Genomic DNA, 25,737 nt, shown 5'->3' on the forward strand with positions numbered 1-25,737 from the left:
TAAAGTGTCGGTATCATTTTTGAATGAAAATCTGCATACTTTCAGTTCGCAATAATTGAATAATACTATGGATTTTGTTACACTTCGTTTGCCATATAGTGTAGTAGCTGTATACTTAAACTGTGAAAATAGGACATTACATAAAATTATGTTTAACATTTAAGATTTGAAAATCACCTGAGTTCTCCAATATTGAAATTTCATCTCTAAAGAGCAAAATATATCTCGTATATCCGAATCATAGCGCGAATAAAAGCTCAATTATATAATATATTATTGAGCTTTTATTCGCGAGCATAACAGTTTTAATCAATAAAGTTTTGGTCGAAGCCACTAAGTGTAGTTTAACTTTGACAGCGCTATGTGATATTGTTTGTAATGTTGGTGTGATTGCTTTGGTGTCGCAGGGTGCCGTGGCATCTACCTCCTCCTCACCGCCGGCGTCAGGGTCAGCCGCAACGATGCCAGACAACGCATCAGCTGACGCTAAGCCAAAAGGCAAAGGTAAAACGAGACATACCATAGTTCATTTTAGCGTATAATAAATATTGAACGTTTTTCCTTTAGACGGTTTACGGATGTTTTTAGGAAACAATCCCAACCTTAATGTTTGATCTCATTCTATAACAACATAAGCATGTCAACAAGAAACTTGTTCTAAATGGTCCATTTCCGCGTGGGATTGAATAAAGCGATTTGGATCGTTTATTGAAAAAGGGCAGTAAAACGAAATTAAAAATATGGTGAATTTGATATTTGTTTGTGCTGTGGGTGTAGACATGAAAAAGTTAATAAAACAAAATTGTTTGATAAAAAAAATTAGTTTGCTGTAAGGAGGACATGGAGAGATACCTAAAAACCTAAATATAAAAAAGAATCAAACATTTCCGCTTTCCGTCAAACATAACATTTACGCAGGCACTATGGAAATGTGTAAATACTTTAATTAAATGCAGACATGAAAGGTTCGCTACATTAGAATGTTATTTACAGAAGAGTGCGTCGGCGGTGGAGGAGGCGGGGGCGGCGGCCCGGGCGGCGGCGGCGTGGGCGGCAGCGGCGTGGCGGCGGGCGGCGCGGGCGGGCTCGGCGCCGAGGAGTCCTCGTCCGAGGAGGGCGAGGTGGGGCGGCTGCAGGCGCTGCTGGAGGCGCGCGGCCTGCCGCCGCACCTGCTCGGCGCGCTCGGCCCGCGCATGCAACACCTGCTGCACCGCACCGTCACTGCTAATTCAGGTAACACACCTTTGGTACCACACCCTGTAATCTTAAAACATACAAGGTTTTTGGTGGACTTTGAAGCAATCTTCACCATTTTTTACAGTGCTGCTGTGTGGTGATTATTTTTGTAGTTCAGTTGTCTATTTAATACGAGCATAACAGTCATTGAGTTGGTGATAATAATGTAGCATTTTGGTAAACAGCGGCATCAAAAGCTGCGCAGCTGTTGGCGGGGCTGCAGGCGACGGGCGATGAGGGCCAGCAGCTACAGGCCGTGATCGAGATGTGCCAGCTGCTCGTCATGGGCAATGAGGACACGCTCGCCGGCTTCCCCGTGCGGCAGGTCGTGCCTGCACTAGTCAACCTGCTCGCAGCAGAACACAACTTCGATATGGTATGTTGTCTTATCCAATGCATACTTGTAATATTGTTGAATAATTACTATATTAATATAGATTCATCTTTAAAATGTTTAAAATTCAAAACCAAGTGGGTAATACTTAAAAAAACCTTGAGAAACCAATCAAAATAATAAATTTGTAAGCATGTCAATAAAAAAATATTTTCGCGATGGATAGAAAAAGCGAATGCAGTCGTTTAGTTTAAGGCTTTAAGAGGCGCCAATGACCTTGCGCGTTCGGCCGGCACCGACGCGGCCGATAGGTATAGTACATACATACATACATGAGTAAATGTTGCCAGTGTGCATAATATTATAATTTTATTTTTCTCCCTTCGTCGACATTGCGTTCAGAAATAGACACTAAAGATGAGTCAAAGTAACGTTTAGTTATTGCATTCGGTTTTAAAAAGTTTATGATGCAAAATCGACTCGCAAATCGTGAATTGTAATTAGGACACTTATAGTTTTTAATTATGTCTTTTTTACGTAAATAATAATTTTAAATTATAACAATAAATAAAATAATATAAATATTTCATTTGTTAAGTGCTTTATTGCGAAACATTCATATTTTAGGTACATACCTACTTTATCCTTTGTTCTGTTACTACTAGATACAAATGCAAGCATCTGGAATTCTGAAAATTTGACTATAGTTCGTTCAGATTTTCGGATTTGGGTCTTACCGAGAGGTTTGAAGGGGTGTTTGAGATAAATAATCTAAGGCCACACAAACGCGACGATGTTCACTTATGAAGGCACTGCTAGTTCAAAAACTTAATTATAATTACTCCTTTTAAATTTGGTTTGTTGGCTTGCGATTGGGTGCAATATCTTGATGAAGTGTCAGAATTGATAAAAGTGGCCGCCACTTTTAATTTCTTTGTTTATAAGCCCATTAGCTTCAAAATCAATATCTGGCCGTGCCCTTAGATATAAAAGACTGATTTGTTAGAACTAGTTATTGCTCGCGGTTTCACCGTGAAGCGTGAAGGAGTTTTCCGGGATAAAATTCGCGCTTTCCAAGGTCAACTAAACAATCCTACGGTACATCGTCTTTGTTTAATTCCAACGGTTTATGCAGCGTACGTTGATATGTATCGTTACTTATATTATGACCAAATTACGCAAAATCATTATAAATTGTAGCATATGTGTTATTCTGATGTATAACCAATATTACTGTAATTTCATCCAAATTCGTTCAGTAGTTTTTTCGTGAAAGAGGAACAAACATACACACATCCATCCTGACAAACTTCGCAATTATAATGTTATTAGTAGGATTGAGAAAAGTGGCCGCCATTTTGAATTTGTTTGTCTGGAGGTCAATTAGCTTTAAAGTTAATATCTGGCTATGCCCTTACATACAGAAGACAGATCCAATATCAGAATTAAGAAAAGTAGCCGCCATCTTGAATTCATTTGTTTTGAGGCCAATTGGCTTCAAAATCAATATCTGGGCGTGCCTTTAGGTACAAAGGACAGATCCATGCTAGAATTGAGAAAAGTGGCCGCCATTTCGAATTCATGTGTTTTATGGCCAATCGGCTTCAAAATCAATACCTGGCCGTGCCCTTAGGTACAAAGGACATATCCATGTTAGAATTGAGAAAAGTGGCCGCCATCTTAAATTTCTTTGTTTTGAGGCCAATTGGCTTAAAACTTAATATCTGGCCTTGCTCTTAGGTACAAAGGATAGATCCATGATAGAATTGAGAAAAGTAGCCGCCATCTTGAATTTATTTGTTTTGAAGCCAATTGGCTCCAAAATCAATACCTGGCCGTGCCCTGAGGTACAAAGGGCAGATCCATGTTATAATTGGGAAAAGTGGCCGCCATCTTAAAATTCTTTGTTTTAAGGCAAATTGGCTTAAAAATCAATACCTGGCCGTGCCCTTAGGTACAAAGGACAGATCCATGATAGAATTGAGAAAAGTAGCCTCCATCTTAAATTTATTTGTTATAAGGCCAATTAGCTTCAAAATCAATACCTGGCCGTGCCCTTAGGTACAAAGGGCAGATCCATGTTAGAATTTAGAAAAGTAGCCGCCATTTTGAATTCATTTGTTTTAAGGCTAATTAGCTTTAAAATTAATATGTGGCCATTCCTTTACATACAGAAAACAGATCCAATATCAGAATTAAGAATAGTAGCCAACGTCTTGAATTTATTTGTTTTGAGGTCATTGGCTTAAAAAACTAATATCTGGCCGTGCCCTTAGGCACAGAGGACAGATCCAAGAATTAGTCTAGGACACTACACTGCCCCCCAGGAAAGTGATACACATGCCATTGATAAGGTAATTTAGATTGAAGAAAAAAAAAGGCAAATTTTAGCAAGCTTTTTAATTCTAATAATTTTAGTCACAAGAGTAAATTGGTAAATAGGGTAATAAATCAATGTATAAATCTAGTAAGTTATATTCGTTAGTATAATATTTCACAAATAAACTCATTATAGGCAGTTGTCTGACAGGCAGTCAACATAGAAACAAAGCCAAGTCCTATCTACGTCGTGTATGAACATCAGTGTTGTGCTGACTCCCTATTGGAATGACCCAGGGGCAGGTGGAAGAAGGGATGCAACGTCAGGATACCTCCACATGGTGCATCCCGATTTAAAGAATGTTGATCAGGCTGACTGGCACAACTTGGGATCTGGGAATTTGGATGTTATAGTTTCAATACTTAAGGACTATTCATATATTACATACACACCAAAGCAATATATATATTTTTTTTATAAATATGTAATTTTTGATTGAAAATATATGACATCCCTATTTGTTTGTACTCATAAGCTTGTATGGTGTATGTTGATAGTGCCATGGGTAACATGTAATACTATAGTTGCTTATAAATAACAATAAAGAAATTTTTACAGAATTTCTACACATTATACCTATTTTTATATATGGAGGGAGAAGGTGTAAGGGCTTTTGCTAACAAGCGGGACAGGAAATAAAAATACTAGAAGTCTGCTTATTTAATACTTGAACAGACCTAAGAACAATTGAATAAAAATATAGAGTCAAGACAAAATATTTATACTCATTTAATTAACATATCTCAACACTAGTCATTATTAATATATAAATATAAATTTTTGTCATAGACCATGTAATAATACTGACTCATGATTTGTTGTAAAAAGTTATGTGACCACAAGCTCATACCTTAAAAATATTAAGCAATGGGTTATGTAGTAAAAGTAGTAGTAATTTAATGTGAAAAGAATTTTGACAAAATAAAGTTTGTTTATCAGAAGAATGCAATTATAAAAATTGACAATAAACAGTAGTCTTTTTATCATTATTTTTTATGTAACTAAGGATACTGATAATTTAGTAATGCTTACAAAAATAATGTTAATAACAAAAACAAATTATAAAGCTACAAAGGGTTTCTTTTTTGATTGATGATGAACTTTAAACATGAAAAATAAACTGATGCTGCACAAAAAATATTTAGGTATAAGATTGAAAATGAAGAAAAAATAATATCAAGATATAGGTACCTTGTTGGTAAACTTTATATTTTACAATACTAATCTGTATATAGATTAATTTACAGTGGGTAATACTGACACATCCAACTCTGATACATAATTAGACTCAACTGGTGGAGCCCGATGTCTCTGGTTCTAAAGATATTTTTTTTCACCTTTATTCAACTTTGATAACTCTTTCATTTGATTTAAATTTCTGGAAATATAATCTTATGAATATGTACGAAATACAATAGTATTTCATTTTATTTCTCACGATAGTTAGGTTGTCAGATAAGTAGGTTATTAAAATTGTCTACCTGCTGATTTTTCCCCATCTTTTAAGAAGTCTCACACCTGAATAGGGTTTGCGCTTATTTCTCATGATATTTATGAGTGTATAAATACGACGCACAACTAATACCACTCGTAAGTAACACTGATTTCAATAAAATAAAGCCAAGTCAAATGTTCCAAGTATATCGAATCCAGTATAGAATAGTCAAGGTGAAGCGAGTAAGATATCATCAGAATCCAAATTCAAGCTGAAATAATATATTTTTTTACTATCGCGAACGAAGTAGTTGAATAAACACACGAAATTATTAATCCGAGTGACAACTGATCATAAGTCATTACTGTCATTGCGAAATGCGAATAGCTCAATGACCTATACTTCTTTTATCATTGGAATAGCTCAGTTCATAAGTCCGAGCCAAGCAGCATGTCGAAATTTATCATAGTTTAATACTTGACGAAAGTTATAAATATAAAAGTTATAAATAAGTATTTTTTTTTACTAATAAAATTATAAATTAAAATAAATATTTAAGAATATTTTATCTAACTTACGAGTCTACATCGTAAATGACGTCATCATAAGTAGGTTATAAACGCCTAGATGAACTTTGGAGCAAATATTCCTGTTCGTTAGCGCCTGTAGAAAATGTAGTTTTTTTTAAAGTTATATATTTTCTCTTTAAACAATGAAGATATTCATAAAATAGAACAAGTATGTACTAAAAAATTAACGCGTTGTGTGATAAAATCTTTCAAATAACGTCAATTCGTAGTGTATTATCGAATCACAATGATTTAATTTTGAGAATTTAGGCCGTTATTAAGCATGATTTTATATACAATATCGTATTAAATTAAAAAATTGCCCCAGACGATCGCAAGACCAAGGGTCAATCTATATATTTCCTGTATGCAGTTGCGAACAATACTCCGAGATATTTAATTTCAAATTTTCTAAATGAGCATAAATTCGAGTTTTACAGGTGTTAACACCTTAAACGGCGGTTAGAAACATAAATATTGGACATTCAGTAATACATTGTACAAGCATTAATAGAATATTGACGCGGTGATATAATTTTGCGTTTCACTAGTATACAAATTTACGAATAATAATATTTGTGTGCACGGAATTCTGTGCAATTATAATAGAGTATTTGTCGGTCGGTTGAAATATTCCAATGCCGACGCTCGTATTGAATTGTTATGTGTCAATACAGATGAACCACGCGTGCCGCGCGCTCACGTACATGTTGGAGGCGTTGCCGCGCAGCAGCGGCGCCGTGGCGCTCGCCGTGCCCGCCTTCCTCGACAAGCTGCAGGCCATCACGTGCATGGACGTCGCCGAGCAGAGCCTCACCGCGCTCGACATGCTCTCGCGACGACACTCCAAGGCCATATTGCAAGCGGTAACGTCATCTTGTTCTATACCCGGGATACGTGTTGTTGGCGCGATATTAAGCATTTATCTTCTTACATGCAGAAGCCTTATATTAATGGCTGCAGTAATATACTCCCATCAGGAACTATTTATTACCACTTCAGATAGCATATTATCATAATATTTAAGCTCAACGACATATAATAAAGTGATACGCAAATTAGAGGGCTGTTGATAATAAGATTATCTGATTTTAAAAATAAAATTAATAGAAATCTGCTGTGTAACATAACTAATATATGATTGTCACGCTTTGTGTAAATTTTAAGTGATCTTTAAGTTTATTATAAATTATCTTATTCAATTTGTGAACTATATTTATTATTTTAAAACTCAAGCATATAGTTGTTTGAACCATGTTTGTGCATTTTATCAGTCTCAAGACCAAAAATATTTTCATAGGGTTTTTAAGATAAGTTATTTTGGTCGGGAAAACCCGTTTTCTAATACTGAAATTTAGGTCTGAAACCTCTAATCATTGTTACATTTACCAGTGAATGTAATGTGTCGTTTTCATGCAGCGTGGCGTGTCGGCGTGCCTCATGTATTTGGACTTTTTCTCCATCAACGCTCAGCGCGCCGCACTGTCCATCACGGCCAATTGTTGCCAGAATCTTACCTCAGATGAATTCCACCTGGTCAGAGACTCCTTACAGCTTCTCGCGAATAGGTACGTTATGAACTTGAATTTTTTAACCGGTTCTATTTACATTCTCTAAATGCAATAATAATCCTAACCTAACCTAACCCAAAACCTCATTTAACTATGTATAAAACTGTCACCTTGTACATTGTTGTCTTTGATAAAGAAAGATGTCATAGTACTACACAAAGCTGGGATTGTCTTCTATGAATTATACTATCGACTACTTTTGCATGTGCGTTTTTTGACAAATTATATCAAGTGAAACTATAATCGCACAATAGTTTCTTTGATTCTACCAGCATATTGCAAAATTTCAAATTGTACGTCTATTATTACAAAATATTGTAACAGCCGTGATTGTTTTGTCGCAGGCTAACTCAGCAGGACAAGAAATCTGTAGAATGCGTGTGCCTCGCGTTCTCTCGGCTCGTAGACAGTTTCCAACACGACCCGGCGCGCCTGCAAGAGATTGCCACTCCGGAACTACTCACCAATTTGCAACAACTCGTTAGTACCATTTAAAAATAGTTCTGAGTTGCGGAAATGGCAAATAATTGTACTATAAAATATTATAACGTCCTGTCTCTTTATCGAGATATGCCAAAGGACTGAACTTATATATTAGCGAATTAGACGTTTGGTAGAGAGGTAGAAAACTAACTACTTATCAAAAGCATATTGTACATTAGGGTAACTTCCATCACAAGGCATTGTGCTATAAAATCGGTCTGAAACAGTGAGTACACCACCCAACTGAGCGAAGTTGAAGTTATGACTGGATAGTTGAATAGGATTGATACATTCCACTCGACAGTTCCATAAATATAATATTGTTGTGGGATAGTTGGTAGTGCAACCGGCGCTGATCTCGGGCGCGACGTTCATCACGGTGCTGCGGCTGCTGTGGGTGATGTGCGCGGCGTGCCCGCAGCTCGCGATCGCACTGCACCAGCGCTCCATCGCCGACACGCTGCTGTGTCTGCTCACTGGATCCACGCTGCACCAGGAGGTACCTAATTCACAAACACAATATAGACATGGCACAATACAATCGAATGTTAACAATATACATTTTGTGGACAGCAAGTGGAACTTATTCCGCGACTGCCGCAAGAGCTGTACGAGATTACCTGCCTGATTGGAGAACTGATGCCGCGACTGCCGACCGACGGCATCTTCGCCGTCGACGTCCACCTCGACAAGCCTTGGTCAGCGTCCTCGGACCGGACCGCGCACTGGCAATGGCGCGATGATAGAGGTTAGCACGCACATTAAAGCGGTGATAGCGATACGGGTCTTTTGTTTTCAGTAACGAATCAGTGCTAGTTTATTTTATTTAATAGACCTGACTAAAATAAGTGTCTAACATAAGCATAAATTGGGCGGGTGTGGAAGAGTGAAGGGTTTATATTGTAATACACATCGAAAAGTTAAGTATTGCACTCTGTGCGCAGGCATGTGGCGCTCGTATTCGTGGGCAGAGAGTCGCGCTCTGGAGGCCGGCGCGGCGGCTGGCGAGGAGGAAGTATGTCTCACCACGCTGGGGCGCTCCTACACCGTGGACCTCACCGCCATGCAGCAGCTTAATGATCACACCGGCACTGCGCGCCCTGTGCAGCGCGTCGCACCCGCGCCCAACCCCAACGACCACGCCAACAACGCTAACGCTAATGCGCCAGGTATTGTTACGCTTCCTTTTCCGACGCATTTATTAAACTTCACAATATAGAATATTTTGTTGAGTTAACGTTATGGATGTGTATGCAGACCCGCGCATCGCGATGGTTCGTTCGTCGCCGTCGCTGGCGCGCGCGCTGCTGGCAGTGCTGCACGAGGTATACTGGAGCTCGGCGGGGCCGGCGGTGCGCTCGCAGGCTCTAAAGGCCATCCTGCGGTGTGTTTACTACGCTGACGCGCCACTACTCAGACAAGTACTCAAGATGCAGGTACTGTCGCTATACATTTTTTAATAATAATAACCAGAACACAAAAATCGAAAAATAATCGGTTGTGATAGATTCTAAAGATGCATTCAGTTTCTTGTTGAAAATAGAATGACAATTAAAGGTAAACATGTTCATTTGACGCAGGTGATATCGTCACATATAGCCGGTATGATGGCGTCGTCTGACCTGCGCATAGTAGTTGGCTCGCTGCAGTTAGCCGAGATCCTCATGCAGCGGCTGCCGGAAGAGATGGCGGTGCAATTCCGCCGCGAGGGCGTGCTGCATCAGGTGGCGCAGCTCGCCGAGAGGACCACGCCACCGAGGCATACTAAGATAAAAGTAACTACCTAATATAAAACCTATGCTTTTTATCAGAGGTAGAGATATGCTTTGTAAATGTTTTTTGTGTGGTACACTTGGTGATCTCAAAAATAGCGTCATTATGCAGCTTTGCTATAGAATGTGATTAGCCAGTTGCTAAAGACCCAAAAATGTATAGAAACTGTGGTCTTTAATATGTAGTATATTTCACAGTCTCCGAGCGGCACGAGTGTGCGGTCGGGTGGCGCAGCGGGTGCGGGCGGGGGCACCTCCCCTCCCGCCTCTACCTCGGCTACGTCTCTGGAACACAACAACTTGTCGCTCGCTTTCTCTGCCTCAGGATCTTTCGTCGCCACGATGGGTTTGTAACTTCACATGTTAAGGTGTAGTGAGATGGACTGCCTTTGATACGCGTCGATCGAATTTGTTACGATTTTGATAGATAATAAGGAGAGTTGTACGCAACTATTGTACATAACTAGTCAGCTCTACGGTTAGTATTATTTCTTTTATAATTCAATTTATCAACCTTATATACTCTATCATTAATTGCATTGTATTTGTAAAGTGTTATGTAATTGGATGCGCATACATTAATAAATTAATAAAGTGGAAGCCACATATTGTTATAATGTTTTCTTAATTAATGTACTTCGATATATTTACAGCAAGCGGGACTGATGGAAGCGGTTCCGAGCCCGGGCCAGCGCCAGCTTCGACACATCCGCAAATCCCAACAACAATGCACAGGTATTACAAAAACAAGTACTTATCTCATTATAAGAGACATTGTAGTATTGTTATTATTTTGAATATAGCTAAGCATATAATTAATAAAGCTCTCTCCGTAATCAGAAGCGTTAGAACAAGAATTTGAGAAAATCACGAAATGTTGCAGGTCGGGTAGTCCCCTTCAGTTAGCGGAAATGTTGAAGCGCAAGCGCGCGGTGAAGCGCACGGGCGGCGCGAGCGGTCGGCACGCGCGGCGCCGGGACGACGCGCCGCCGCACGCCACGCACCCCGCGCATCAGCCGCACGCGCCGCACGCCGCGCACCCCGCACACCCGGCGCACCCAGCGCACCCTGCTCCCGCGCATACACTCGCGCCGCACGGTAATACTAATATTTATTACTAGTTTTTGCTCGCGGCTTTGCTCACGTTTAAGAGTTTTCCGGGATAATTTTTAATGACATTTGTAAGGATTACTCACTGGATACTTATTGTGTAAGTGTGTCGCAGATCAGAAAGCAACTTAGTCAATGTTTTTTCCAAACTTGATTTATTTTATTTTATTTAAGTAAACATTTTTTCTCCTGTTATTGTGTACTTGATGTTAGTGTAAAGTGCTCTAAAAACTCTGTTACTAAACAAAAAACTAACTGTGATGACCTGCTAATTACTGCTGTAATCTACTACTTTTTGTATTTATATCATTGGTTGTCCTTGTAATTAAATAAATAAAAGTCCTGCTATATATTTTCCCGGGATAGAAGCCTATAAACTTCCTATAGTCTCAAACAATCTATATATCAAATTTCATCGAAATCTGTTAGGTAGTTTTAACTTTATCGCGTTCAGATAAGCAGAGAAATGCGGCAGAAACTTTGTTTTATAATACATCTTTTAGAACTTTTTAAGAGGAACATTTTCGTCATACTAGTTAGTAGTTGCGTAACTTTAACCGTTTACGAAGAGCACGCAATGGAAGCTTTCAAAGTAAATAATTTTTCCCCGATCGATTCTGATGACAGACCGCTGACGTATTTAGCCGACCTGGCCTACATTAATCTAAATTCTAACAACAAGTAGTGGAAATGGGGGTACGTAAGACCGTCGCGTCTCATTGATATTTCATTGATGTGTTGTTTAATTTTTTTGAATATGATTGTTAGCCAAAATTAATATATCAATCGATTTCAATAATCGCATTTTATCGAGAAGATTTAGTACATCTGTCAAGATATCAGCAAGCAGATTGACACTGTAAATTTCATTTGTTAGGATCCGGATGTGGCGCTGGCGGTGGAGGTGGCGGATCGGGGTCTGGGTCGGCGCGCGCGGCGCAGCGCGCGGGCGGTTCCGTGAAGACGTCGTTCTTGTCGTCGCTCAACCCCACGCGCTGGGGCCGCGCGCCGCACGCGCACAAGGACTCCGCGCTGCTCGCCTCGCCGCACACCGCCGCCAACCTCACCGTACAGAACAAGTAATTCAATACACCACACACATTGTGTTTGTAATATCAACGGAAATTCACTTTCTATTTTCATTTATTTTATTTACCTGCGTCATCATTTTATTACTTATAATGCTTCCTTTTAAACTTTTCCAACAAATTATTCATTACATTTGAATAATATATTAGTCATTATCATCTGCAATGTAATATACGTAAGCTAGTTTGTATGGATATTATAAATCTGTGTATGATTTCATGGTTGAATAACTGGAATAATGTCACGACTTTCGTTATGGGCGTAAGTAGAATTTGAGAGACCTTGAAGAGTATTTGAAATCGCTCTTTAATTATAGGCAATAATAAATTTAAAGTAAAATTACATCAAATTTTTTTAGACTGTTTTTTTTACTTAGTTTACAAAATAATAGTTTGGAACGTTAAGTAGAAAGAGGTAAAATAGTGGGTAATGCACAAATACGATAGTTTAAGATTATTCAAGAGGAATACAATAATAATTTTGGTTGTGCGTGCGTGGCACGTTATTCCATGTGCAGAGAGAAAGTGCGCGAATGGATCCAGTGGACGGCGGCGCGGCTGCAGCGCGAGTGGGGCGCGCTGGGAGGCGGCGGCGGCGCGCTCGAGCAGCTCGCGGCGCTGGCGGCCGCCCTCCCGCGCCCGCACCCGCGCCACCACCACCGCGCCGCTCTCGAGCATCTGCGCGACACGCTGCTACACCACGACGTATCGCCCTTCGAGGTACGAAACATTATTCAATGCAGCTCTCTCACATACCGACCAGAATGCAAATACTACATCTATACCGAGGCTCTTCATCTTAACACGTCTGGTAATCATGTCCAGGTGAATCATTCGGGAGTGCTTGGCGCACTGCATCAGTTCCTGACGGGCGGAGACGACACAGAGAACGCGGAAAGTAGCGAAGTGGAAGTCGAAGGCCGTGACTCCACGGAGCTCGACGCCGCTGAGGAGCGCCTGCGCCTCTTCTTGCATGTGTTCGCCGATATGCCACTCGGCATCGAGTAAGTCTACTTTAATATTTATATAGGGAGGATTTTCGGCCTTTGTTTACGGCTTCAATGAAGACAGAGAGTAAATAATGGCGTTTAACGATACAATAAGAAAGTGAATGTGTGTGCAGCGTGACCGAGTGGAGCGCCGGTGGTGCCGGCGCGTTAGCGGCGCTGGTGGGGAAGGTAAACGCGTGTGTTTCGCACCTGGAGCAGTTCCCGGTGCGCGTGCACGACCTGCCCGCGCGCCCCGCCACCTCCGCGCTTAAATTCTTCAACACCCATCAACTCATGGTATACATCTCACTTTTTTCACATCTACTTATATTATAATATGTATGCCAACAAGCAAACACAAGTGGTCATAAATTTTTGTAGTTTGTAATTTTCAAAGCTATGCTACATACCAATTTTGCGTGTATATAATAAAGAGGAGTCAGCTTGTTCAATTGCCAGCATAAGTCAGCTTAGTCGTTTAGACCCTGGGTTCAGTAAGGAGCAGTCGATAAATCACGTCACACGTCAAGAGGGAGGAAAGGGTCAACGAATAGTGATATTATGTGATATGAAGGTGGGAGATCATTAGAAAAATCTTCAGTCTGAAAACACAAAACATTAATTATAAACAACAAATAAAAAAATTATTTAACTGCAAAATATGTGGCGGAACACCAAGAGGGAGTCATGCAAATGTGACCACGTGCAAGGACGGGGGGATGGGTTAAAAATCATGAAATTCGTGTGCGCTAATATATTGATGGCACCTAAGGTGGCCAGACGTGCCCACGTTTCTTGGCATTGTGGATGGTCATAGTCAGCAGTGATCACTGATTATAAGTAGATCAACATCTTCTGTTGCTGACTTTTTCTGATAATTATCGTTATCAAGTAGTGACAATCTATACACCAAGTCAGCAATTTTAATTTGTATTTTGTAGTGTGATCTCAAACGTCATCCGACTTGCACCAATCTGAAACAATGGAAGGGCGGCGTGGTACGGATAGACCCGTTAGCTTTAGTACAAGCCATTGAAAGGTGAGTGATCTATTCGAACATCCTGTTACAGTTTTTGATATGCATAGTATATTTTTTATTTCATACAGTAGTTATATTTTTTTGTAAATAAATTCTAGTTTATAAATGTATTATATTCCTGTGATTGGAAATTCATTAAAAAAAACGTTCTGTAACTTCTAAGATATAACAAAGAAAAGTATGAAATTTAAAATTGATTAATATGATTGTGTGTGTTTGTGTCAGGTACCTGTCACAGCGCGGGTACGCGAGTGGACGTGCAGCAGCGCCGCACTCGGACGACGAGCCCGCCTCCGATGACGACGTGGACGATGCGCCTGCACACCATCACCACGCGCCAGAGTCAGTACACACATTATACAACGTACCATCAGTCTTGTTGACCTCTTTTGAAGTACCATCATATTACTAGTTTACACATTCTAGACCTATCACAAAGACAGAACTTTACATCTCTAATGCGCGTTGGTACACACAATGGTGAAATGTAAGCCTTAGGCTTATTTATTGTGATAAGAAATTCAATAAATAATTTAAACATGATCAGTACTATAGTGCTAGAATAATAATTATTAGCAAACATTATAAATTTAATAGATACTCAAAAATGGTCTCAGTACACCGTATGTGAACATATTAATAACGCCTAAACATATTTATTAAAGTGTTGTGTGATATAAGAATATATGTGAATGTTGTTTAATGCAGCTCGGAACATAAATTGGAATTCCTGATTGGAGACACTGTGCTGCCGTACAACATGACCGTGTACCAGGCCGTGCGCCAGTTCGGCGAGCAGACCGACGCGGACACCGACACAGAGACACCGCTATGTATGTTGCATTGTACACTTTACCGGTCCGGGTCTACTATACTTATACTTACATAAATTTACTAGGACATAATTACACACATAGGCGATGTCAAATTCCCTAGAAAAGCAACACTCATCCTGTTTGGTTTGGAAATATTGTTGCATTATATTTTGAACTATCTTTGGCTCGTGGCTTAACGCGCGTGAAGTTTTCCGGGATATTAAACTGCCGCTACATATTTTCTCGGGATGGAAAGCCTATAGCCTTCCTAGGGTCCGTACTATCCCCATATCAAATTTCATAAATATCCGTTCAGTAGATGTTGAGAAAATCCTATTAGAAAACCAATAGACAAAAAAGGGAGACCTTATATTATAATATGTTTAGATATTAGCACGATTAAAAGTAATGGCATAATAGGAGTGTCAACATCTTACTGTCTTCCTGTCATGTACATTATACAAACACCATTGGTAACGACAGTAAAATTTTTTACACTTTGTAAACAGATTTGTAAAAAGACATTTGCACAACCTGGGTTTACATAATATATTTGTACAAATAAAAAAATCGAGTGAACTAAGTATTATTTATTTATTGGTCCTTATTCTGTCACAGCAAATGCGGGAATATGGGTTCAAACACACACGATATACTACCGCGCCGTGGAAGGCGGAGAGCAATTGCGCACCGACACCACATCTTCCAAGAAGGGCAAAGGCCAGCCCACAAAACTATCTTCCAGGCGGAAACCTGATTTATTGTGGAATGGTAAATAAAACAGCCAATTGTGTTATATTCACTTTATAATAATCGATTGTATATAACTAAATTGTGTATATTTTTCTTCTTTTTAATGGTATTGTATTGTAAAATATTAATTGTGGTTGGGTGTTTACATCAGAGGGTGTAGTGCCCGCGCGTGAATCGCCATTGGTGGTGATTTTGCGTTCTCCTCTGTTACTGGACGGCGAGGTGAAGGACGCGTCGCTGCCGGCGCTGGGTCTGCTGCGCGCGCTGCACGCCATCTCACGCCACTGGCACACGCTCTACCGCGCCGCGTGTCTACCCGACCACCGCCCGCTTGTGCCCAATGCAGACTTTATCAACGCCAAGGTAAACTGAACTGCTCCTCTGGAATACAATAACTACTTGTCATAGGTATCGACCCTACTCACACATGGGATATTTTTTAGCTTGCAGCCAAAGCTAATCGACAACTTCAAGATCCTCTCGTGATCATGACCGGAAACCTTCCGCCATGGCTAAAAAAGGTCGCATATGCTTGGTGAGTACCCAACTTAATAAACTTCTAGTAAAGCAATGGTTTAAGCCTCGACGAAAACTAATGATGGACCAATTATGAATTGCAGCCCGTTCGTACTGCCGTTCGAGTGCCGGCACCTACTATTCTACGTTGTGTCATTCGATCGCGACCGCGCGCTGCAGCGGTTGCTGGAAGCTGGCGGCGAGCGTGGTGCGGCAGCCGGCGGCGAGGCAGAGCGCGTGGCGCCGCGACTCGACCGGCGCAAGCGAACCGTGCAGCGACACAACGTACTGCGCCAAGCTGAGCACGTCATGCATGAGTTCGCACACTCAAAAGCGCTGCTCGAAATTCAATATGAGAATGAGGTCGGCACCGGACTCGGACCCACGCTTGAGTTCTATGCACTAGTTTCGCAAGAGTTGCAGCGCGCAGATCTCGATCTGTGGCACGGCAGCGAAAACTTTAAACAGAAACCGAGCTCGTTCGCCGGCGAGATCGTGAAATCGGCGCCACCGGCCGCGGAACGTGCAGCCGAGACTGCGGCGCGACTCGCGTCCTCCGTCCGCGACGCCCTAAGCCTCGACGAGCAGCGCGCGCGCGCCTCGCTAGCGCCGCCGCCGCCCGACGCGCTGCCCGCCGACCCGCCTGCTGAACTGCCGCCCGACGACAAGGAGACGGCTGTACCAGTGCCGACACCCGCTGCGTATGTGGCGTGGCCGTGCGGTCTGTTTCCACAAGCGGTCGGCCGTAATGGCCGAGCCTCGCACCTCTCCCGAATCAAAGCCAAGTTCCGCTTCCTTGGCAAATTCATGGCGAAAGCAGTGATGGATTCGCGAATGGTACGAATAGTGTCTTCCTCGTATCACTAAGTTTTCATGTTTGACGCGTTATTTAACTATGTGCAATTTTTTCGATAAGGTGGACATACCTCTATCGACGACTATGTATCGATGGGTGGTGAACGAAGAACGCTGGCTAAACCTGAGCGACGTGCGACACGTCGCGCCGGAGCTGTGGCGTTCATTGTGCCGGCTACGACGCGTGGCAGACCGCGCGCGTTCTATCGCCGCTGACTCCAGGCACACGTTGGAACAGCGGACACAGATGGTGAGTGTTTACTGATAATCGTATCAACGATGCTTTACTCTACACTCTGCGATCCCTTAACATATCTCCAACAGCAATTGCGTGGTTTCACAGTTACCTGGTTGGACGTCGGCAACGTAATTTGTATTGAGGATAAATATTCTTCTTATTACTCAGCTATTGCCAGCGTGCCTCAGGGCGGCGTTCTATCTCCTCTTCTCTTCACAGTTTATATTAACTCGATCTCGTATCAGCTTCACTCATCCTACCACCTGTATGCTGATAATCTTCACGATTTATTGTCAAACACCGCTAGAAAATCCGACTGGTGCAGTTGCTAAAATAAACTGTGATCTGCACCATATTTGTACTTGGAGTACGGCTCATGGTCTAAAAGTAAACCCAAGCAAGACGCAGGTAATTGTCATCGGCAGTCCTAGATTGATTACCAGGGTAGATTGGTCTCAAATTCCCCAAGTGATTTGTGACAATTCTACTATCCCATACAGTTACTGTGTAAAAAATCTTGGATTATACTTAGACAAACCACTCACATGGGGACCTCAGCTTCAACATGTCAGTCGAAAGCTCTTTGCGTCAGCGGGATGTAAAGGTTGTATGTATGTATATGTTGTCTATAAATTATTTGTGTTGGCGCATATGTATATTTATGTAGTATATTCTATTTATTGTATCTAATTTTTCATATTATTTTTTTTACCTTTTTTACGTACGCCCTAAACTGCCCTTTCGACTATTTCTATCATCTCCATCCAATGGTTGTCTGGTAGAGATCGCCTCGAGCGATAAGACCGCCATTTGTACCACCAATGTATTCTTTTCCACCGTCTGTATACAAATTTGTCTTCGTTTTGTTTTTTTTTTACATTTTTAGTGTACAAAAAAGTTTTAAATAAATAAAACACTTTTGCTTGGTTGCAAACCCGAAATGGGTATCTGATTAAACAACAATCTTCACTTTTGCAAAAAAGTAAACTACTGAACAGTTTTGCTATAATAGTAGCAGTCAGAAAGGTAAAGTAAATCGCCCTAAAAATTTATTGAACATACTATTGCAGATAACCGGCCTGGAATTAGATGGATGCCCTATTGAGGAACTAGGATTAGACTTCATACTGCCAGGCGATGGCTGTACGGAGCTGCGCCGCGGCGGGCGAGATCTGCCCGTCACTGCACATAACCTACACAATTACATTGAACTGGTAACGCATTGGCTTCTTTATGAAGGTGAGTGCTTACATATCACATAACAATTACAACATTTCAAATATTATTTTCTTATTCAGTATATTTGTAATTTAATTTACTGTCATATACAGGTGTAACAAAGCAAATGGAGGCTTTCAGAGAAGGCTTTGAATCAGTATTCCCTCTAGCCAACCTTAAAATATTCTATCCTGAGGAATTAGAACAAGTGTTTTGCGGAAGCCCATCAGGTAAACCTCATCATATTGTATTGAATGAAACATAATTAATGACAAACATTTTCAAAAATTAATGTGTTATTACATTTTAGGTGGTCGTGAGCAACGCTGGGACCCTCGTATGTTAGCGGAGTGCATTCGGCCCGACCACGGATACAACGCCGAGTCACGCTCTATCCGCATGCTCATTGATATACTTGCATCTTATAATCGTGAAGAACAACGACTTTTCTTACAATTCGTTACTGGAAGCCCACGTTTACCAACTGGAGGTAAGAAATTTGTATTAATGAATATTATTTAATTTGTTTTGTTTTTGAAGATTTAAGAGTAATGTTAAAACACATTGTGTATACAGGTTTCAAGGCTCTGAACCCACCACTAACTGTGGTGCGCAAGTCGTTGGAATCGTCGCTAGATCCTGACGAGTACCTGCCGTCGGTGATGACGTGCGTCAACTACCTAAAGCTGCCTGACTACAGCAGCTCGGAGGTGATGCGCGCCAAGCTGCGGCTGGCCGCCTCCGAGGGACAGCACTCGTTCCACCTGTCGTGAACGCCTATACAACCATAAATGTGATTACTTTTAATTGACCCCTTTAAAAATTATAATATACACGTGTGAATGAGGTTAGTGATAGTAAATTGTGTTATAATATGGACGGTGCGCGCGCTCCGGAACACTGGTGTTTATGTGCAATCAGAGTGAATTTATTTCTGTACCTTGATAGACACTGAAAGTGCTGTGCGTTCTATATGATTTCGTTTACTGTTTGGATTTTTTTTTAGATTACAGAAATATGTTTATATTATATTTTGTGTTAATTTAATGTGATAGCTTTGTATATTAGTTTATCGATACAGAGAGATTTCAGACTCTCATTAGATTAGTGCCGGTGCGGCAGTGGTTTCGAGCTCGTATCGCGTTCTGTGCCGAATGTCCGACCACTATACGTCACCTTTATAATCATATTGTATGTGCGCGTCCATTTTTATCGGTCTCCTTTAACAGAGTAATCATTTCAAATAACTTAGTAGATTTATCCGTTCAAAATGGACCAGCACTTATTCCCAAAATCTTTGAAGGACCACTGAAAATCGCCTTCAAGAGTCCTAAGAATTATAATAGCATTTATTACCAAACGGTGTATGTTTTGATTAACATTTAAGTATTATAAATGAGTAAAGAAAAAGTGCAAAGTTTAATATGTAACAATTTCAATAAAACCATGTAAACAATATTGATGAACTTTGTGTTTTCTTTGTTACCTTCGTAATTTGATTTTTATATTTTATAAGGGCGTCATAACTGTAAACATCACTATCAGTGCATCCAGCCAACTCTCATATTCCACCTGTTGAAAAGCGTAAGAGGCTATAAATAAAATTCTCATTACAAACTAATTTGGAAAGAAACACATTGAACCATAATCTATGTATATTATCTATCTTACTATCTCCCGCAGGGAGGAGAGAGATTTGGCATGATTAAAGTTCATATAGGGTAGCAGTGCAGAAAAATAAAATTTATGTGTAGTATGTATGTCCTTACAAGTATTTTAAATTCGACGGTCGAATTTCGACCACTGGTCGGTTCAAACTGTATTATATTTTCACTGCAAAAAATTTACCCAGTTAGTAATTTTATTTGACAAGGAGGTAGAACTTGCAGCAGAAATAAAACAATTTGTTTTAGACAAAGAGAATTATTACTCAGTCGAATTTATTTTCAATATATTAGATCTTTTAGAATATATTCTTAGATAGGAAACCCTTCCTATCTATCATAATAATATAGTATACCCATACTCATACTATCTTAAGCTGGGCTTATACACCTCGCGCCTATTTTAAAAATAAGTGTTGCCACTTTCCAGCACCGACATATGTAAAGACAAAACCTTGGAAAAGAATATTTATGAAAAGGAGCTAAGTTATTTTAATAGTTATTGAATGATACCTGACGTAAAATTGGTTATATTTATTTTTACATAGCGAAATATATGTTGGTTTTATTTATGATTTTTTGTTTTATTAAAACACCAACATTAATTACTTTGTTTATTTTAAGAAAATCTCAAATACGGGTCATTATAAAATACCAATAACAAATTATCAATATCTTTAAAAATACCAATGGTAAACTCTTAATATAGACTAGGACTATCTACCGTGCAAAAGATGAAGCCTTTTTTAATTTATTTTACGCAGGTGTTTTGCTATTTCACAGTAGATTGAGTAACCATTGTTTGTGCGCATTTTTTTTTGTATAATATGAAATATATATTTTTATTTACCAAATGAACATTTTAGACAAGTTATAATAGTTTTCAGTGACTTCCATACTAGGCTAAGTCTGTCCTATGCAAGACAAGAGTAAACATTAACATGGTATTTTGTTTAATTATTAAAGTTTATAGTAAATATTCTTATGTTTATAAAGTAAATAAATGTAAGATATTATGCTTAAAACTAGATTAGCAAGATATTATATTTGTCTAAAATGTGTGTGCTTGTGTGTGTATCAGTATGTACGTGTGAACCTTTCCAATGTCCACTCTATATGTATTATCTTAGAACTCTTTGCATGCCATAAAAGGGAAAATATTCAAATACTTTTTTAAAGCAAAATTATATGTTTATTATCTGTCTTAATAACAGGTATTGTATAACCATTAACCATAACCTCTATGCTTACATTCTGAATACTACACAAAATATGTATTCATATTTTTTGCAGACATGTCACTTATAGCTTCATAAACAATATTTTTAGCCCACTATAAGCTACATCTATTTACTAATATATTCCTCTTATCACATTTTTTATTCTATAAAAACTATTATGGAAGAATGTGATTTATACCAATCAATATTAAACATAGGATATTTTATACTGATATTGTTGATAATGGTCAAAGGTATAATTTTCTGCCATCGAATACAACACAGACATGATATTGCTCACTCTATTTAAAACCATTACTAGAATAATATTTTCTACATATTAATATTTCTCTCTACTTTTAAATTGGATTCTAATGTAACCAATAAAATCATTGGTCAATTTTTAATACATATACAATTTAGTACCCATAGCTGTCTTAGGACATGTCATTAGACACTGTCACTATGAACTTCAAAAAAAAGGAATATTGGTAACAATTCATATTGATAGCATCACTCATCTTTGGAGCTACCCTACTGTACTTCTTAAAAGAGCACAGTCCCATATCTGAAGAGACTTGTAGGTTGCTATAGCTAATGCTTAAAAATTCCTGATAACATTAAATATTTAAAACCCTACACAATATGTACATAATACATGCATAAAAGTCTACAGTAGTATATTACAGGCTTACAGCACCATTGCAACCCAGCCAAGTATAAGGCATGTTCCTCCTAATGGTGTGACTTGACGGAGCTTGCGGTCACCAGTGAAAGCATGGTAGTAACATGTGCCACAAAACATTCCCATTCCAGCAATGAAGAATGCCCCAGCCTGAAAATAATTGTGTTATACATGTTTAAATATCCAAGGAATTCATTTCTAGATATCAAAACTAATGTCACGAATTTAAAGAAAGTTCTAAAGTATTTGATTTACATATAAATTTTGAATATCTTGAAACATCTTGATCCACAAAACAATATTATGTTGAACATATCCATCAACTTATTTGGTTTTTCATTTCGACTTTCTCTTTATAATCTTAAATATATAAATAATGTAGGACACTGAAAAGTTACATTTACCTTTATCCACTGAAACTATGTTGGAAGTAATACATTAACTGGGGCTCATGACATTTGTTTTGGAATGCAACATGCATATTATTAACATGTAACTGGAGTCATAAAAAAACTCAGACTGTCTCACTCGCTCATGTTATCCAGCCAAATAACAATGAGGGACAAAAAACTCCAAATGTGATGAGTTGCAGTGATAAAACAGTTCATTGTTTTGCCTTGACAATCAATACTTAGTCTGGCCATAAATACTGTTACACTTAATTATAAAAAAATATTACATTTGAATTTCGAATCTGTCATTTTTATACGATTGTTCATTGTGTTTTCTCATTTTGGCGCCAATACATTGTAAAATATTTTGCGATATTAAAATGGTGTGGGGTGATAAAGAGAACCGAATCGCTGTGATAGCATTACACAAAGTAGGTATGGAGCCAAATGCAATTTTTAAAACTCTCCATACACTTGGTATTAGTAAAATGTTTGTGTACCGGGCTATTAATAGGTACAATGAGACCTCCTCTGTTTGTGACAGAAAAGATCTGGCCGTCCACGTAGTGTTCGTACGAAAAAGGTGGTCAAAGCAGTAAGGGAAAGAATTCGAAGAAATCCTGTCCGAAAGCAAAAGATTTTATCTCGGGAAATGAAGATAGCACCTAGAACCATGTCGCGTATTTTAAAAGATGACTTAGGACTTGCAGCCTATAAGAGACGCACTGGCCATTTCTTAACTGATAATTTAAAGAAGAATAGGGTGGTAAAATCGAAACAACTACTGAAGCGGTACGCAAAGGGAGGTCACAGAAAAATTTTGTTTACGGATGAGAAAATTTTTACAATTGAGCAACATTTTAACAAACAAAATGACCGTATTTATGCTCAAAGCTCTAAGGAAGCTTCCCAATTAGTCGACAGAGTGCAACGTGGACATTATCCGACTTCAGTGATGGTTTGGTGGGGTGTTAGCTATGAAGGAGTGACTGAGCCATATTTTTGGTGAAAAAGGTATCAAAACATCGGCACAAGTGTATCAAGATACCATTCTTGAGAAGGTAGTTAAGCCCCTTAACATCACCATGTTCAATAACCAAGTATGGTCCTTCCAGCAAGACTCGGCGCCGGGTCATAAAGCTCGGTCCACGCAGTCTTGGTTGGAATCGAACGTTTCGGACTTCATCAGAGCTGAAGACTGGCCGTCGTCTAGTCCCGATCTTAATCCGCTGGATTATGATTTGTGGTCAGTTTTAGAGAGTACAGCTTGCTCTAAACGCCATGATAATTTGAGTCCCTAAAACAATCTATACGATTGGCAGTGAAGAATTTTCCCATGGAAAGAGTGCGTTGCTTCTATTGATAACTGGCCTCATCGTTTAAAAGGACTGTATTGCAGCCAATGGAGACCACTTCGAATAAGCTTTTTATATTTTTAATTGTTTTATATTTATGTATTAAACTGACACACTGTAAAAGTAATAAATGTTATTTGCAGTTAACAATTTTCTTTTTTCTTTATTACAATATTTATGGCAAGACTAGGTATATCGAAATATTTCACAATAACAATTATTTATTACAATTACATATTTTATAAAATTTTCTCTGCTCTTATTCAGGCATTCTGACTTGCTTTTCAGACATTTAGACTCCTGAGGACACTACTGATTTTAGTGCATTTTCAAAACAATTAGTGTAGTAACATCCCCCATACTATACCCCTAATACGATATTAAGGTTTAATAGGTTTTCTGTTTTAGTATGCCTCATGAAAACTAACCAAAACAGCACAGATACATATTTCAATGATAAACAATCATGGATTTGCCGTTAAATTAACACTAAGTGTCATTACACTATATAACTCACTATATATGGTCTCCTGCAAAGTGGCACTGTGACTAGAGCCAATGTGTGAAGAAAATGAAATCTATTTGCTGTTTCAAAAATTTTTCTGAGATCTTCTTTGCCTTCAGTTTCCGGGAACGAACGGTGTGCCCCCATGGCACCCAGTATAACAGCAGCAGCGCCGCTTAGCCCTGCCAGCCTCACAAACGGCCCGGCTTCTTGCGCCAATTGCCACAAAGGTGCTTTCAACATGATTGTTGTGGGTGGCGTGTCTGTTTTAGATTTGAAGACGCCCTAAAATCGTACAGAAAGTTTTAATCACACCAAAAGTATAGTTGGCGTAGAAATGATAAGAAAACAGGATCGCCTTTATCAATTACGTGATTCGACAGTGAAATCGAAACTTACAACGCTCCGTAATAAATTCATAGTTCCCTCCGTCACCGTATTTATCATAAGAGCGTCCATCCAATTAACCATACCTGGGCTTTTTTGTTTTTCGCTTAGGTATTATGATGTAAGTTTTTATTATCAACGGTAAAATTTAACGAAAAAGCATGTGAAATGAAATAAGAGTCTTCTATTGAGTTCGCAATGACAATTAATCGAATAAAAATAAAAACCTGGCGACTAGTGCCCGAAATTAATCGATATCAGGTAAGTCACGTGAGATATCGATTCTTACAATATTATTTACATAAATTTTTAATAAACAATCTTCTAGTGCCGGTGTATTATAGCAGATAAAACAATTTAAAATTATTATATTTTCTATGTACTGTATCTTGTAAATATTGACAATACGTAAGATTAGGTAGTATGGTCAAAGATTATAGCCTGTCGTCTGGACGAATGAAAAGAAATAAAAATCAATATTGACACTTAAAACATTTTGTGTAATGATGTTTGAGTCAGGGATTTCTAAAAATGAGTATGTATCTTAATTCCGGCCTATAGAGTTTAGTTTTGGTTGACAAAACTATAGGATACATCTAGTACCAACATAACAGACCTAAAAATTTAAACAAAAAGAAATATATTTACCCGCGTAAAAGAACATATAGCTTACGTGAAACACCGACGCTCCACGAAGTCTGCAGTTGCTGAACACTCTGAAGGAGGCGCCAATCATTATCTGCGACTAGACAAGCCACAAATCCTTGCCGAATAACACAGATTCCGACCTAGGATGATTCGCGAGGCTATTGAAATTAAAAAACATCCGAATTTCAATAAGGAACATGATTGGAAGCTTGCACAAGCCTGGGATACAGTTCTAAATTTAATTAAATCGGAACCTAAAAAACCGGCTGCCAGACTTCAAGACACTGTGAGCTTATTCTGCGAAGATCGGTCCACCAACAGCAAAAAAATTAAAAAGTTGTATAGTGTACAAGTAAAATGTAGGTAGATATCGTAACTTTGACTTTGCGGATGACCAACACCTCAGTCCCTCCGTGACCACGAAGGCTGCAAATAATAAAATAATAATAATATCAGCCCTGTATTATATACTTGCCCACT

The 25,737-nt window shown here is 39.1% G+C and overlaps 2 protein-coding genes across 6 annotated transcripts in view; one reads left to right on the forward strand and one right to left on the reverse strand.

The window, feature by feature from the left end:
* LOC115445552 (E3 ubiquitin-protein ligase TRIP12) overlaps positions 1-19,867 on the forward strand; it is a 57,727-nt gene extending 37,860 nt beyond the window's left edge. For all 5 annotated transcript variants that reach the window (XM_030171869.2, XM_037444806.1, XM_037444807.1 and 2 more), the window contains exons 9-38: positions 408-504; positions 994-1,233; positions 1,422-1,612; positions 6,632-6,820; positions 7,374-7,522; positions 7,870-8,005; positions 8,343-8,507; positions 8,582-8,756; positions 8,953-9,177; positions 9,266-9,444; positions 9,589-9,783; positions 9,979-10,126; positions 10,434-10,515; positions 10,664-10,878; positions 11,768-11,969; positions 12,497-12,698; positions 12,804-12,982; positions 13,102-13,264; positions 13,909-14,006; positions 14,232-14,348; positions 14,715-14,839; positions 15,440-15,592; positions 15,726-15,937; positions 16,018-16,109; positions 16,195-16,927; positions 17,007-17,195; positions 18,254-18,422; positions 18,515-18,631; positions 18,712-18,891; positions 18,978-19,867. In XM_030171869.2, the coding sequence (XP_030027729.1) occupies positions 408-504; positions 994-1,233; positions 1,422-1,612; positions 6,632-6,820; positions 7,374-7,522; positions 7,870-8,005; positions 8,343-8,507; positions 8,582-8,756; positions 8,953-9,177; positions 9,266-9,444; positions 9,589-9,783; positions 9,979-10,126; positions 10,434-10,515; positions 10,664-10,878; positions 11,768-11,969; positions 12,497-12,698; positions 12,804-12,982; positions 13,102-13,264; positions 13,909-14,006; positions 14,232-14,348; positions 14,715-14,839; positions 15,440-15,592; positions 15,726-15,937; positions 16,018-16,109; positions 16,195-16,927; positions 17,007-17,195; positions 18,254-18,422; positions 18,515-18,631; positions 18,712-18,891; positions 18,978-19,174 (5,514 nt within the window). In that variant the 3' untranslated portion in view covers positions 19,175-19,867. The remainder of the gene's footprint in view (positions 1-407; positions 505-993; positions 1,234-1,421; positions 1,613-6,631; positions 6,821-7,373; positions 7,523-7,869; positions 8,006-8,342; positions 8,508-8,581; positions 8,757-8,952; positions 9,178-9,265; positions 9,445-9,588; positions 9,784-9,978; positions 10,127-10,433; positions 10,516-10,663; positions 10,879-11,767; positions 11,970-12,496; positions 12,699-12,803; positions 12,983-13,101; positions 13,265-13,908; positions 14,007-14,231; positions 14,349-14,714; positions 14,840-15,439; positions 15,593-15,725; positions 15,938-16,017; positions 16,110-16,194; positions 16,928-17,006; positions 17,196-18,253; positions 18,423-18,514; positions 18,632-18,711; positions 18,892-18,977) is intronic.
* Positions 19,868-21,234: 1,367 nt separating this feature from the next.
* Positions 21,235-24,857, reverse strand: LOC115445551 (transmembrane protein 256 homolog). The gene is made up of 3 exons (XM_030171868.2): positions 24,622-24,857; positions 24,235-24,507; positions 21,235-22,120 (listed from the first exon to the last, which is right to left on the reverse strand). The coding sequence occupies exons 1-3, from the start codon at positions 24,691-24,693 to the stop codon at positions 21,977-21,979; spliced, it is 489 nt and encodes a 162-aa protein (XP_030027728.1). The 5' UTR covers positions 24,694-24,857; the 3' UTR covers positions 21,235-21,976.
* Between the last annotated feature and the right edge of the window lie 880 nt (positions 24,858-25,737).

Source organism: Manduca sexta, chromosome 28 (assembly GCF_014839805.1).
Source record: "Manduca sexta isolate Smith_Timp_Sample1 chromosome 28, JHU_Msex_v1.0, whole genome shotgun sequence".
Taxonomy (NCBI): domain Eukaryota; kingdom Metazoa; phylum Arthropoda; class Insecta; order Lepidoptera; family Sphingidae; genus Manduca; species Manduca sexta.